At 38.4% G+C, this 16,108-nt stretch overlaps 1 protein-coding gene across 1 annotated transcript in view; it reads right to left on the bottom strand.

The window, feature by feature from the left end:
• The window catches only part of CNTNAP2 (contactin associated protein 2), a 1,945,511-nt gene that overhangs the window by 359,651 nt on the left and 1,569,752 nt on the right, over window positions 1-16,108 (bottom strand). The window contains exon 15 of the mRNA XM_072762802.1: window positions 4,048-4,175. Coding sequence (XP_072618903.1) covers window positions 4,048-4,175 — 128 coding nt within the window. The remainder of the gene's footprint in view (window positions 1-4,047; window positions 4,176-16,108) is intronic.

Genomic DNA, 16,108 nt, shown 5'->3' on the forward strand with positions numbered 1-16,108 from the left:
AGAATGAAATCATCCAACACACACTTTATTTCTAAAATTAATTATATTCACTGTATGTACTACGAATAAGATTTCTACCTCCAGACCCTGAAATGTTTTACTTTTGTACCGATTCCACAGAAGTTCAGCAACTCTCTGCAAGAAGGGTTATGCATTTACATTTTTTTATTCTTTTATTTTTTATTTTAATAATAAATTTATTTTTTATTGGTGTTCAATTTGCCAACATACAGAATAACACCCAGTGCTCATCCCGTCAAGTGCCCCCCTCAGTGCCCGTCACCCAGTCACCCCCACCCCGCGCCCCCTTCCCCTTCCATCACCCCTAGTTCGTTTCCCAGAGTTAGGAGTCTTCATGTTCTGTCTCCCTTTCTGATATTTCCTACCCATTTCCTCTCCCTTCCCCTCTATTCCCTTTCACTATTATTTATATTTCCCAAACAGTTTCTACCTACCAGTGGCTGATCCTCTAAACAGCTCTTTTGTTTCTTCCTTGGTGAGTGTGCCTGGTTTAAGAAGGGGATTTGTAACTTCACCGCACTTTTTATCTTAGCTAACCACCCATCACTAGTCATACTTGCAGTTTTATTTCGACTTGAGGTTTCCATTTGAATATGTCTGAAAAAAAAAAATCAACCACCATCACCACCAACCTCAGAAAACTAAACTCGAAGAGCATAAGCGTTTTCAGCGCTCCATGGGAAATGCAGCAGACCTGAGTGGAACTTCGACTGATTTTCTTTAGCATTTGGATTATCTGGGTCTATGGGTTCAGAGGAGTCAAAGTAAAAATGAAACTCAGCAGGCATGATGAAATCACCCGGAGCCACCGAAACGGTTGGTCAGAGCCTACCAAAATTGTGTCATTCTCTAAGACTGGGTGATAGAACGGGGACCTAATTCAAGATACAGCTTTCCAAGCTGTCATCCCTCGACTCCTCAGATAGAGAAAGACATTTTCCAACAGCAGATTTGTTTTTTTTTTTTTTTTCAACTGTAGCTCTGTACAGACTTCAGCAAATGATACAAAGTAGGTTAATCTCTATAAACGACAGGATAAATGCACTATGCCCCTTCCTAAATTATAACAATCAGAATTGAATCCTGGAGACATCCATGCTATTTTGGTAACTGGACGTGGGTGGGTGGGATGAGACCCAAAAGGCTATTAAAAAAAAAAAAAAGACTTAATTTCATCATCAACTGACTCAAGGAAACAACCTTGGCCTTGCACAGAGCAAGCTGTTTCTATTCTCTGCTCTGTCTTTCCTCCTGGAGCCTCCCAGAAGCTGCAAGGGTCTACAGAAACCTGTAGCGTAGATGACATTTTAAAAGAAATATTTTGTCATTTGTAAGCAGGAAGGCTAATATCTGACCTTACCCACCTCATGGGGGAGGCTGTAAGTATCAGAGGAAATGAGACCTATTAAAAACTGTAAAATGATACGATGTGGAACCCCATCTCATTGCTGTGCCTTGGCTTTCTTAAAGGTGGGCATCAAAACTGCTACCTGGCAACTCAGGTACAAGGTATGATGTTCTCAGATGCCTGCAAAAAAGGGAAGACTTCCATCTCTCTGACACAAAAGTGTTCCGTGTAATTGCGATTAAATATAGACTGTGCTTTTGTTTTATGCAGTGGCAGGCAAAATTCGGATTAAGAGTCTCTCTGAAATGAGTGGGAAATATCAGAAAGGGAGACAGAACATGAGAGGCTCCTAAATCTGGGAAACGAACTAGGGGTGGTGGAAGGGGAGGTGGGTGGGGGGTGGGGTGACTGGGGGACGGGCACTGAGGGGGGCACTTGATGGGATGAGCACTGGGTGTTATGCTCTATGTTGGCAAATTGAACACCAATAAAAAATAAAAAATAAAAAATAAAAAAGAGTCTCTCTGAAGCTGCAGTACTGTAGGAACACTGAGCTCATCCAGTGCCAGTGAATGCGACAGCTCTTTGTCTTATCAACGGGTCCTAAGGATGATAACAACAGCCTCGGAAAAGAAATGTGAATGAACGCTGACCACTGCACTTTTCCTAATTTCTTCTTCTAAACAAGAAGTCTGCCTGGAATACACTATGCCACCCCTTTCTGGAGCATCGGTAGCACTGATTTTATATTGCAAAATCTAATCTCGTATTTTAAAACACTTTGTTTTCCAATACTTCTTCGTGCGCGTTTCTCAAAATGTAGCTTAACATCTTTTTCTTATTTCTCAAGCGTATCTAGGAAACTGCTAGACAAATAGCAAACAGGTAACAAATTCTTCCTGAAGACTGATTTATTGATTAAGAGACACAAGCTAATATTAGCTGTAAGCTGTTAACGCACTCCTATGTATACTATTTAATGTGGCTGGAACCTTTCTTCTCTTTTAGAGAGGTAACAAAAGTTTGCCGAAGTGGGATTTTTATAATTTTATGCCAAGTTAATCAACTACTTCATGGGGGGGGGGGAGGGGACTTTCTTTAATTCACAGCCAGCTCCAGAGTTAGAATTGGCGAGTAGGAAATATTGAACCTTCATATATTAATGAATAATTATGGCATAATGAAGTTGATTTTCATCAGACAGCACAGGAGAGCCTGCTTATCTTGAGAGCGATCCCAACATACAACCACCTCTCGAAATATTTTTAAAAATGCATCCTTATCACTACTAATTTGTGTCAATATCTTTTTCATAAGCAGTTGGAATGACATTTCTTACTGCATAGTCCTACAAAGCCTGGCTCAACAAATAAAGCATTATTGTTCAGTAAATGCTTGATAAAGCTCTTTGACCAGCGTCTATTTTAAAGGTAACATTTTCATTTCTCTAACTCCAAAAGGAAAAATCAGCACAAACTCCATCTCTCTTTTGTATCAGGAACATTGCCTTGTTTAATTGTCAGCAGCCCTAGTTTGCTAAGTAGTAAACATTTAAGCATGCACCATTACATTCCTTAGGACACCTCTTGGAGTCGATGCAATAATTTATTACATCGAGTAGGTCTAATTCTCCCTTGATTTATGGAAGTGGTAATAATATTCCGTCGCACAGAATGCTTTGCTAGGAGGAATCCAGATCCCGGCACTAAAATCTTTATGGCCTCCCCAGGAGGAGTTGGGACGCAGGTGGTATTCTCATTACCACAGCCGAGAAAGAGGAAGGGTTTGCCTGAGGTCTCCTGGAAAGCCAGTTATTCAAGGAACAGAATCTAGGTCTCTTGATGCCTAGCACACAATCACAAAAAGCACAGAACTCCCCGGGGGAGTTGCCCAAATCACGTGCATAGACCAGACAAGGGGAAATGACACCCAAGATGCTCATTGCAGGATCCCCGTAGCAACCCGGCACTGTTTCCCTCCGACTGCACATAAAGCACACCGAAGGGTATCAAACAACATAAAATCCTAATAGTGCCCTAATTAGGCGGGATCATCACTCTAACTCCCTGACCTCCCATAGTCCAAGCCAGCAGCCCCAGATTCCTCTCCGTGGTGCTGAATCCGAAAGCAGGACGGAGTTACAGAAACCATCTTTGGCTTACAGGGGACCATCAAGCTCTGATGATGATGAAATTTGATCGCAATAATGTCAAACTTTATATGACCATAATCCAAGTTTACAATGATACATTAAGCCATAATGCTGCTATTTATATCACCATAAACTGAGTTATGGTGATATAAATAGTCATGCTAATGGCATTAACAGCAGCACTCAGTGGAATCACAGCTGTTGACTGCCACTTGTACGCTATTAGCATTGCTATTTATATCACCATAAACCTAGGTAGTCAAACTTGTTATATATGAATCTACAAGGAAGATAGATATCCACATTTTATGCCCAAATTAGGCTCCTGTACTGGAGACTCCACGGCTGCCGCCCTCCCGTATGGATTAAGGCCTATCGAGCTCTTCATTTGGCTCTGTTCTCATTGGATGGTGTTTCTTTAGGAGATACGAAGAGCAAGTCTGTTTCCTGCCATCCTCTGGTTTTCTGGGAAACGCTATTTAAAACTGATAAGAAAGTGCAAGCCGCAGCTTCTGGGCAAACTTACTGTCTCCTTGGCAGCGCAGAGGGCCCACACTCAGTTTGGCTTCTGAGCCTTGACGGTCAGTATCTCCAACTACCACCTGGCTCACTGGCAGGTGATCTTTGTAGGATAAGAAGCCAGCATCCTTCCTCCTGAATCACAGGGAAAAACAGAAAAGGATGAGGACGTTAAATTAGAAACATGTCTTTTCTGATAGTTGTTTCAATTGTCTAGTAATTGACCACATTCCAATAAATGCTCAGAGGCGCACTGAGTAGAACCACAGTTAAAGAGTTGTCCTCTCTCTTCCATCAAGAGGTCTCACAGTGTATTACTCAGAAGCAACATTTTCCAATGCCTTCTGGAAAACAGAACTGACACCCTGATATTTCCAGGGAGTCACAACCAATGCGTTGCATCCTATTTCAGCGTGGGAGTGGACTACCACGCTGCTTGGAAAACACATCAAACGCTGAACATGCGTGCAGTTTGCTGTTGTCAGGAATCAAAAGTTCAATGACATCAATCTGATCTCTTGGATAATATATGAGACAAAACCCTGACTTAAGAAAAGAAAGCTTTATCTCCTTAATTGTTTTGAAGCAGTTGGTTTTCTTTCCTGCTGAAAAGGGGACACTTTTTGTTCCTTCCTCTTTTCTTATTTATTTTAACAACTGAAAGAGTTTATGTGAAGTTTCCAACACGGGGCAGGTGCTCACCAAGTATCTATTTCCATCTATAATGAAGAATGAAAATTCAAGCCCACTTGGATTGGTTTTCTTGCTTATTCTATACTTCTCTTGTTTCTTCAGGTCTCCTAACTCTCCCCTGGGGCCACCCCTAAATAAAGGAAGAGGAGCATAGAAATCTAGGAGGTGTTCTCAGGCACAGGCCCAACGTGAGTTATGGGGCAGCACACACTTCACCTTAAGAGAAATCCCTGCCCCCTCATCATCTTTTTGTGTGGCTGTGGTTGAGAAATCCCCTCAATTTGGGGCTGGTTGGATGGGAGGTACACATTATTATAAAGTCATTCCACAAACTTACCCTTTTGTATGATTTTTTTTGCACTATGCAGCCTGAATATAAACAACAATTTTGAAATTGTACATACAGCCGATAACAGAAAACTGACTTTGGATGATAGCAGAATGAGAGAGGCAACTAAACAGTCAGGTTAAAGATTTGTCTTTCACATCTCTTGGCAAATATTTCAGAGAATCGAGGGGAACCAACTTGGAAGCCTGTCTTTAAAATGCTATGCTCTTAGGAATAGTTATTATCCCTCCGATCTTCTGGAATGTCAGAGAACACGCACTCCCTCATGTGTCAGGACCCACAGAAAACCCAGGAAGGAGTCAGAATTCAGCCAGTGGGCCTCAAACAAGTGTATTTTTACACTCCTTTAGTTTTTCATTGCCCTTGAGTTTCTAAAATAAAGTTTCTGTTTTAGAAATGTGTTGATCAAGTGAGAACTAAGATCACCCAGAAAAGTACTGTGATTCTTATTAACACTGTATCTACTGATGATCCAGCCTCAAATATCTCGGTGGAATTTTTTGCAAACCCAACTCCTTTTATTAGCACTTCTATCAATTAAGATTACATTAGAGAGGAAAAAGAGTGTTTGCCATTAAACTTGATATGTAGTGTTTCTTAAAGTAGCAATAAATGAAAACACCTTTTACCAATATACTGGAATTTCAGGCTGATTTTCTCCACAAATTCATCATCACTTAGAACTACATGACTCTAAATCAAGAGACTGCAAAGTAAGTGTTGACAACCATTCATCTTGTTGCCTGTTCTCTTATGACCCATGAGCCAAGAATGATTTGTGCATTTCAAAGAGGTGGAAAAGAATCCAAAGCAGAATAATATTTTGCATCATGTGAAAATTACGTGAAATTCAAAGTCAGCATCCATATTTTAATTTTAAAAATAAAATTTTATTGAAATGCAGCCACTTTTTGTTTTTTTTTTTTTAACCATATGGTCTATGGTGCTTTACACTATAATGTCAGACTTGAGTAGTTGTGACAGAGATCATATGGCCCTCGAAGCCTAAAATATTTATTATGTGGCCCTTTATAGAAGAAGTTTGCCAACTCCTGCTCTAAATTATCAGTATCCATATTTCCTTTGGGAATTTATTGAGCAAACATTCCACTTACCATCACGGTGGACTGTCACATAACTTGTCCCCACAGTAGAGTGTGGGGTTAGGGAAGAGACGTGGGAATATCTCTGAGGTGGGGACAGAAACAGTTGAGCTAAAATTTATTTCATCTAACAGTAAGAGAGAATTTAAGCTTTGTTAATAATTAATGTTTTGCTTGAGCATACTATATGCCAGGCAGTCATGTATCAGGATGCTCAACATCCTCGCCAATATTCGGTATTGTCGCTTAATTTATGATGAGTGAGAAAGTAACCACTTTATAACAAAATTTGTGCTAATCTAAGAATAACTTGAAAACAGATGTTTGGAAATATTCCAATCATTATTGAATGTGTGTAACCTTAAAAGAATTTGTATATCTACACAGGTTACCAACTTGGAGATTCAGTTTGTAAGTCTTTGTAATGATCTTATAAATATAGAGTTCCTTTTTAGATACAATTAAATCTCTAGAAATGTTGAGGATATTTTTAGGTTGCAATTCAAAGATAACCATAAGGTCTTATTTGCATGCACCCCCTATTCCATCTACATCCCAAGTAAAAGAGAGATCTAGAACTGCCCTGTACCCAAATTAACCACTGTTTTTTTTTTTAAGATTTTATTTATTAATTCATTCATGAGAGACAGAGAGAGGCAGAGACACAGGCAGAGGGAGAAGCAGGCTCCATGCAGGGAGCCCGACGTGGGACTCGATCCCCAAACTGGGATCACTCCCTGGGCCCAAAGGCAGGCGCTCAACCGCTGAGCCACCCAGGGATCCCCAACCACTGTTTTTAATGGCATATTGAAGTTTATCAGAGGCTTCAGATCAGCTAATAGTTACAATGCTAAGATATTCCTTATCAAACCAAGAAAACAGAAAAAAAATTAACAGCTGAGAAAAAAAAAAAAAGATAAAGCTACCCCCTCATTTTTGAGCAGAGATATAAATAGGACTCCGGAGATTTGAAGGTCACAAACAACTCTGTGTGAGACTCACAAGGCAATGGACTCTGCTAGAAACAAATTGGTTGTGAAAACAAATTCATAGATGGCAATGAACTGATGTGACTAGTAAAGAGTTTATGATGTGATCTTATAGCAGAGTCCACTTTCTCTTCTTTTTTTGTTAATTTTTAATTTTAATTCCACTTGGTCAACATACAGTGTTATATTAGTTTCAGGTGCACAATATAGTAATTCAACAGTTCCACGCATTGCCCTGTGCTCATCCCAACAAGTACCCTCCTTTATCGCCATCACCTCTTTCACTCATTGCCCTACCCCTTTCCCCAATGGTAACCACCAGTTTGTTCTCTATAATTAAGAGTCTGCATCTCGCTTGGTCTTTCTCTCTTCCCATCCCTCCTATTTTTTATTCTTTTGCTTGTTTTCTTTCTTAAATTCCACATATAAGTGAAATCACATGGTATTTGTGTTTCTCTGACTGACTTACTTAGTTTTGTATTCTACTGCCTGGCTTTATCCATGTCATTGCAAATGGCAAGATTTCATTCTCTTTTATGTATGAGTAAGATGTCATTGCATAAATATATATTTATCACCTCATCTTTATCCATTCTTCAGCTGATGGACACTTGTTTGGGCTCTTTCCATAATTTGGATACTATATATAACGTTGCTATAAATATCAGGGTGCATGTATCTCTTTGGATTAGTGTTCTCGTATTTTTTGGGTAAATATCTCACAGTGCAATTACTGGATTGAAAGGCAGTTCTGTCTTTAACTTTTTTGAGAAAACTATACTGTTTTCCAGAGTGGAACCAGCTTGCATTCCCCTCAACAGTGCAAGAGGGTTCCTCTTCTTCCATACCCTTGCTGCAAACACCTGTTGTTTCCTGTGTTGTTGATTTTAGCCACTCTGACAGGTGTGAGGTGATATCTCATTGTAGTTTTGATTTGTATTTCCCTGAGAGCGACGTTGAGCATCTTTTCAGGGTCTTTTGTGGTTCCACATGAATTTTAGGATTGTTTGCTCTAGTTCTGTGAAAAATGCTGGTAGTATTTTGATTGGGATTGCATTAAATCAGTGGATTGCTTTGGGTAGTAGAGACATTTTAACAATATTTGTTCTTCCAATCTTTGAGCACAGAACGCCTTTCCATTTCTTTGTGTCATCTTTACTTTCTTTAATCAATGTTTTATAGTTTTCAGAGTACAGGTCTTTTACCTCTTTGCTTAGGTTTATTCCCAGGTGTCTCATTGTTTTTGTTGCCATTGTAACTGGGACAGATTCCTTAATTTCTCTTTCTGCTGCTTTCATTTTGGTGTATAGAAATGCAGCAGATTTCTGCATGTTGATTTTGTATCTTGCAACTTTACTGAAATCGTTTTTCAGTTCTAGCAGGTTTTGGATTTTTCTACATAGAGTATCACAGGTCACCTGCAAATAGTGAAAGTTTTACTTCTTCCTTACCAATGTGGATTCCTTTTATTTCTTTTTGTTGTTTGATTGTCATGGCTAAGACTTCCAGTACTATGAGTAAGAAAAGTGGTGAGAGTGGACATCCTGTCTTTTTTCTGACTATGGAGGAAAAGCTCTCAGTTTTTCCCCATGGAGGATGATATTAGTTGTGGGTTTTTCATATATGGCATTTGTGATGTTGAGGTATGTTCCTTCTAAACCCATTTTGTTGAGGGTTTTTTTTTTTATTGTGAATGGATATTGTTCTTTGTCAAATGCTTTTTCTGCATCTATCAAAATGATCATATGGTTCTCATCCCTTCTATTATTAATGTGATGTATCATGTTGATTGATTGGCAAATACCAACCATCCTTGCAGCCTAGGAATAAATTCCGCTTGATTGTGGTGAATGATTTTTTAAGTATATAGTTGGATTTGGTGTGCTAGTATTTTATTGAGAATGTATGCATTCATGTTCATCAGGGCTATTGGCCTGTAGTTCTCTTTTTTAGTGGTGTCTTTATCCATTTTGGTATCAGGGTGATGCTGGCCTCATAGAATGAATTTGGAAGTTTTCCTTCCTTTTCTATTTTTTTTGGAATACTTTGAGAAGATTGGGTATTCATTCTACTTCAAATTTTTGGTAGAATTCCTATGGGAAGCCATCTGACACTGGACTTTTGTTTTCTAGGAGAGTTTTGATTACTGATTCAGTTTCTTTGCTGGTTATTGGTCTGTCAAATTTTCTGTTTCTTCCTGTTTTAGTTTTGGTAGTTTATATGTTTCTAGGAATTGATCCATTTCTTCCAGGGTGTCCAATTTGTTGGCATAGAGTTTTTCGTAATATTCTCTCGTAATTATTTGTATTTCTGTGGTATTGATTATTTCTCCTCTCTCATTTGTAATTTTATTTGAGTCCACTTTCTCTCTCTCTCTCTCTCTTTTGATAAGTCTGGATAGAGGTTTATCAGTTTAATTGTTTTTTTTTTTTTTCAAAGAACCAGCTCCTGGTTTCATTGATCTGTTCTATTGTTTTTATTGGTGATGGTAGTTTTCTTTTTCTGTTTTTAGTTTCTATATCATTTGTTTCTGCTCTAATCTTTATTATTTCCTTCCTTCTGCTGGCTTAGGCTTCACTTGTTGTTCTTTTTTTTAGCTCCTTGAAAGGTTGGATTGTTTATTTGAGAGTTTTCTTGCTTCTTGAGGTAGGCCTTTATTACTATATACTCCCCTTTTAGGATCACTTTTGCTGCATCCTAAAGGTTTTGGACTGTTATATTTTTCATCTCTTTTCTTCCCATTTATTTTTTATATCTTCTTTTGTTTCCTGGTTGACTCATTCATAGTTTAGCAACATGTTGTTTAAACTCCATGCATTTGTGGTCTCTCCAGACCTTTTCTTGTGGTTGACTTCTAGTTTCACAGCTTCGTGGTCAGAAAAGGTGCACGGATGATTTCAGTCTTTTTGTATTTGTTGAGGCCTGATTTGTGACCTAATAGGTGAGCTATTCTGGAGAATGCCCCACGTGCACCTGAAAAGAATGTATATTCTGCCCACTTTCAAAAAGACATGTAGGTGAAATGAAAATAAACTGAGATCTGGAGAGGGACCCATGAACACACTTACAAGACTGCTATCTTAATACCTATATGAAAATTATTTAGCAAGCAAAACTAGCCTTCATTGAAAGTTATGATCTTTACAGATGGAGGTCAATCTAATTTAGGGAGATATTCAGTAACTATTTATCATGTTAGCATAATCTAATTACATCTGCTACTGGGCTTGTACATTAGAAACACTCTATCATCCATTTCAAATAGGCCCTGAACTCAGACTCTTGCATAATTTCTATCAAGCATTGTTATTAAAGAAGAACTTGATTCTATGGATTTTGTTTCTCTAACCTGGCTTTACTGTTATTTTACCTCAGTACCACTTTCCTGAAGAATTCTGTCTTAACTTTGCTGCCTGTTCTTCTCTTGCTTTCTTTTCTTACCCTACTGAGAAAGCAAACAAGCCTCTGGCAGTTTGGCTTGGCCCTTAGCTCAGTGGAAGAAAATAAATAAATAAAAAGAAACCCTAAGAAAAACAGATATCCAAAACTTTTGCAATTGTGAGCCTGATTTTCCACCAGATGTTATAAAAGTTACCGCACTATGAATCTGTCCTATAATTTTAGCAGAAAGGATTTCTCCTTTGTAAAGTTTTAGAAGTACCTGTTTAGGGATCCCTGGGTGGCGCAGCGGTTTGGCGCCTGCCTTTGGCCCAGGGTGTGATCCTGGAGACCCAGGATCGAGTCCCACATCGGGCTCCCGGTGCATGGAGCCTGCTTCTCCCTCTGCCTATGTCTCTGCCTCTCTCTCTCTCTCTCTGTGACTATCATAAAAAAAAAAAAAGAAGTGCCTGTTTACTGAAAAACCGTCACCGCCACCACCAGAATGAGTCAGTGAGCTGTGTGCATTTCCATCACAGCATCGCCTAAGCTAGAAATTCCTGGAGGAATCCAAGAAAGTCAAAGTTTTAGCTACAGAGGATCTTTCACAGAGAGGTGTAGAAATCGGAAATAAAGACATGGGACAATTCTTAGTATTTTTAGTCACTAGAGAAATGCCATTAAAACTAGATTGAGTTGACACATCCCTCCTACAAGAGTAGCTATGATAATAATAAAAGTAGACAGGTAAGAACACTTGTTGATGAGAATTGGAAGAAGCTGGAATAATCATACATTGTTGGTGGGCATTGCAGAGTGGTACAGCTCCTTTTGAAAACAGTTTGGCAGTTTCTTAAAAGTTAAGCATAGGAGCGCCTGGGTGGTTCCATCGGTTAAGCAGCTGGCTCTTGATTTTGGCTCAAGTTATGATCTCAGGGCTGTGGGATCCAGCCAAGAGTCAGGCTCTGCTTCAGAGGGGAATCTGCTCAAAATTCTCTGTCTCCCTCTCCCTCTGCCCACCCCTTGCACTCTCTCTAATAAATAAATAAATAAATAAATAAATAAATAAATAAATAAATAAATATTTTTTAAAAAACATTAAGTACAGATTTACCATATGCTCCAATAATTCCATTCTTGAATATGTACCGAAGAGAAATGAAAGTTGATGGTCACCCAAGGATTTTCAAGTAGTTGTACAGAGCAGCTTGATTCATAATAGCCCCAAAGTGGAAACAACTCAAATGTCTACCAACTAGCGAATGGATAAACAGTGTTTAGTATATCCATACAATGGAACATTATTCAGCAATAAAAGAAATGAAATATGCAAAACGAAATAAGCAAAATGAATAAACCTCAAAAACATCTTGCTAAGTGAAATAAGTCACACCCAGAAGATCACATATTCTATAATCTCATTTTTACAAAATGTCCAGAAAAGGCAAAGCTATAGAGACAGAAACTAGATTAGTGGTTGCATGGGGCTGGGCATGGGAACGAGGATTTATGATAAACAGAAATCTTACAGGAGTAATGAAAATGTCCTAAATCAAGACTGAGGTGATTTTTTTTCTGTACAGCTCTGTGAATTTACTAAAATTCCTTGAATCATACTTAAAACAGATGAATGTTATGGTATGTAAATTGTATTTCAATAGTCATTAAAAAACCCCAAAAGACCATAGAGAGTGGTGACTACTAGCTTTCAACAAGAAATACATTTTCTTTCTACACGTCACTGGAAGTGCTAGCATGTGGAATTACGAAATGGTGTATTTCCCAGCATTTTGACTATGTACCTAGGGCTATAGAATCTCTACTGACTCCTTTTTTTCCAGGGGCCTTATCCTGTATCAACATTTACATATTCTACTAAACTTGCTTCCTAAATAGGATCTCAGAACACTCTCCCCTGGACACCCTCATTCGTTCTGTTCTCACCCTTGACTTCTATAAGCATTTTTAACAGGAGACAGCATGTTAAAATGGCACAGAACACTCCACCAATGTTAACATGCTTGAGTCTCATCTTCATTCCTTATTCAGCATTTGTACTCTTTACCGTAGCCTGCTATACCTGTCAATTTCCCAAACTATCTGTATTATTTTTATTTTTAAAAGATTTTATTTATTAGAGAGAGAGAGAAAGAGACAGAGGGAGCAAGAGAGCACTAGTCAGGGGAGGAGCAGAGGGAGAGGAAGAAGCCCAAGTGGGGGTTCAATTCCTGGACTCTGGGATGATGATCTGAGTCAAAGGCAGATGCTTCATTGACTGAACCACCCACGTCCCACCCCCCACCCCAAACTATCTTTAAAATAGGAACTGTACCTCATTCCTCAAAAACCAAACATCCTTGGTTTTCCACAACATGCCTAACAATAAAGTTCCATTCGCTTGTCACCATTTGCAATCCTAATATCCTGGAAATGCCAATACTTTTTTAGCATATCTTCATCTCAAGGATTGTTTCAAAACTATCTGTAATCTTTCGTGTGATTTTTGGCTCAAAGAATATGTTCACATTACTTATAAGTCTTTGTATCTTTCCATCCTTTCTGTCTCCTAATAATTATCCCCAGACACGTACTTTTGCTTAGCAAGTAATCAGAAAAAAGTAGGTCAGAAGGTAAAATCCTATAAGAATTTTCCTGAGTTGTTCTGGAAATATTCTTCTAATAAGTTCCACTAAAAATGTTAGATTCATTAGTAGTTATTTTTTTCATTAGTAGTTATTTTTATCAAAAAATCTTTGCATTCTGAGTCTGTCCATCTCTTGAATAAAAAGCACATAAATAACTTACAGTTGTATAGTTTTAAAAGATTTACAGTACTTTCCTGTGGATGATCTCATTTAATCCTTGCAACTTTGGAAGTACAAGGAAATAGGAATATGCATACAGTTGAACCTGACAAATTTTGATTCCCAAATAATTCTTCAGGGACGCATTTAACACACAAATTGACTCTACCCAGGAATGAGATGCTTCTTCAGGGTATAATATCAGAAGCTACCCAACTGTGTATTAGTTCATACCTAATGTACACAAGAAATATGGGAAACTGATAAACTTAAGCGAAGGCTAGTTCTAGTTAAAACAATTTTTGAAATTAAATGAGAATTTTTATTCTTGTTTTTTCTTTTTTGTCATCGACTCCATCTGTCGACATGTTCTCTGCTGGGGGGATGCACCCCACTGCCTTTCCATTAACAAGAAATTAATGCTCTCATTTTCCCATTCTCCTGGCCCCTATTAACACCTGCTTCCAGAGAATAATGTGACGAACTATTGTTTCTATCCATTTTTGTAAAAGATTTTATTTATTCATAGAGACACACACACAGAGAGGCAGAGATACAGGCAGAGGGAGAAGCAGGCTCCATACAGGAAGCCTCACGTGGGACTCAATCCTGGGCCTCCAGGATCACACCCCAGGCTGCAAGAGGCGCTAAACCCCTGTACCACCGAGGCTGCCTGTTTCTATCCATTTTTAATAGAAGCCAGGCCTGGTTGAGACAAAAGGCTACTCCCAGAAACCAGATCTCTATGAATTGTGGAGGCTGGATGGAGAAAGAGAGGAATTGAAATGACTTTATGGAGGTGACTTAGAAGGGCAGCCCTACTGTCACCACAGCGCAGGTGTGCCAGTTCCTTTATGTTCCTTTCCAAAAACCATGACCAGGAGTCAATGCCTTTGTTCCTAGAACACATAGGGGCAATCTCAGCTTGACTGGATCATCAGAAGCTGAAACAAACAACAGAACAGTCTGATACACAATAAAGTAGAACTTTTAAATGGTGTCCTCAAGTCACTATTGACTATTGAGCTTTCCTCAATGGACGAAAGGTAGTGTTCTCTATAAAGCAATTAGAGTAATTAAGAAAACAACCATCACAATTAGATCTTTAGAATCCATGTCTATGTCCCCTATGAAATGAAAGTAATTACAGATTCAATTACTCCTTTTCAGTGGGAATAGTTTAGGCCTTTTATAAATGCAAGACAATTATCTCTTCATTTTAGAATCTCTTAGAAAACCCTTAGTAACCATTTCAGGATTCTATGCAAAATGTTCCTTTTTGATTTTCCTTCTGGAATACAAGTTCCTTGCGGCCATATATACTGTCTCATGCAACTTTATAAACTAAATACTAATAGGCACCTAAAAGTAGCTCAGTCCATATGTTTCATGATTGAATAAATACACGAATAAGCATAGAAGTTAACTCGGCACAATCCTAAAATAGTAATTAGTGTGTGCTTACTACCAGTGGTGAGCTATGAGAAAGAAAACTCTCCTCGTAATGGGAGTTCCTTGAATGCTCTTAAAAATCTTTTATTATTCCTTTCCTCTAATTGGGGTTTTATTTTGTTTTCCTTAGAAAGTGGTATTCAATTCGAAGTCTCATATATAATTAATATAGTGGAAAGAATTAGATCTTAAAGACTAGAGTAGTCATTCAACCCTTCTTCTGCATAAAAGTAAGTTGCTAAATTTATCTGGGCTCTTGTTTCTTTATGAAGATAAGTTATGGTATATCTTGGTTCTGAAGGGTATCAGAATATGCAACTCCAAAATATGCCCCTTTGGCATATAGGTTATTTTGAACTAAAGACCACTGAGATCAGTAGACATAGGAAAAGCTCTAAAAATGGCATAAGTGTTCCTTTTGAAAAGGAAATTTCCTTTAGTAGAGAGGTCTCCCTCTCCTGTACCTGAAAGACAGACTCTCAACAATTCTTTTCATCAATGGAGAAGGTACTGATTTCATCTGTAAAACCAATCTTACTACACAACTAATGCTTATCATACTTTCCTGATCCCCTTTTCAAAACTTGCCTCCCACTCAGAAGCCCAAACCCCTTTGGCTTAAGATGGTATATAAGGCCAGGTTCTAGCCATCTTTTTGGGTTATTCATCACTGAGTGCTCTGATGCGAACGTGCATCACCACGCCATGTTACTAAACTTCTCTGTTTTTCTCTTACTGATCTGTCTTTGGCCAGTCTAATTAAGAGGACCCCAATTGTAAATCCTATGCTAGGTAGAGGAAAATATTTTTTTTCCTCCCCTATAGTTTTATGATTCCACATAATGTTTGTTTGTTTGTCTTATAATTCTAGAACAACAAGTAATAATCATTTGAACAAATGTGGCTAACTTAAATGTGTGGCATAAAATGTAATAAACGTTAGGTCTGTTTTTCAAGGGGTGAGGTCATTGGTAACTCTGAATGCAGGACTTCGTGGTTCTGTGTAGTTTCCCCCAAAACGATTAATGTAGTATCTAGCCTATGTTCTGGGAGATGACCTAGTTATCACCCTTATTTTTCAGATGAGGTAACAGATCTGGAGTAAAACTATGCCTCATCTAAGGTATTTACTTAGTGGCTGAAGTAGGCAAAACAAACCAATCTCCATCACTCAAGAACCTAAAAAAGGGAGATGCATATTTACATTTCCCAAATTGTCCTAAAATAATTTCAGTTGTTTTTCTAGAAATGACATGAGAGTCTATGTTTTTATCAAATAGGGAATTTGTCTCACTGGATC

This window comes from Vulpes vulpes, chromosome 7 (genome assembly GCF_048418805.1).
Source record: "Vulpes vulpes isolate BD-2025 chromosome 7, VulVul3, whole genome shotgun sequence".
NCBI classification, from domain to species: Eukaryota; Metazoa; Chordata; class Mammalia; order Carnivora; family Canidae; genus Vulpes; species Vulpes vulpes.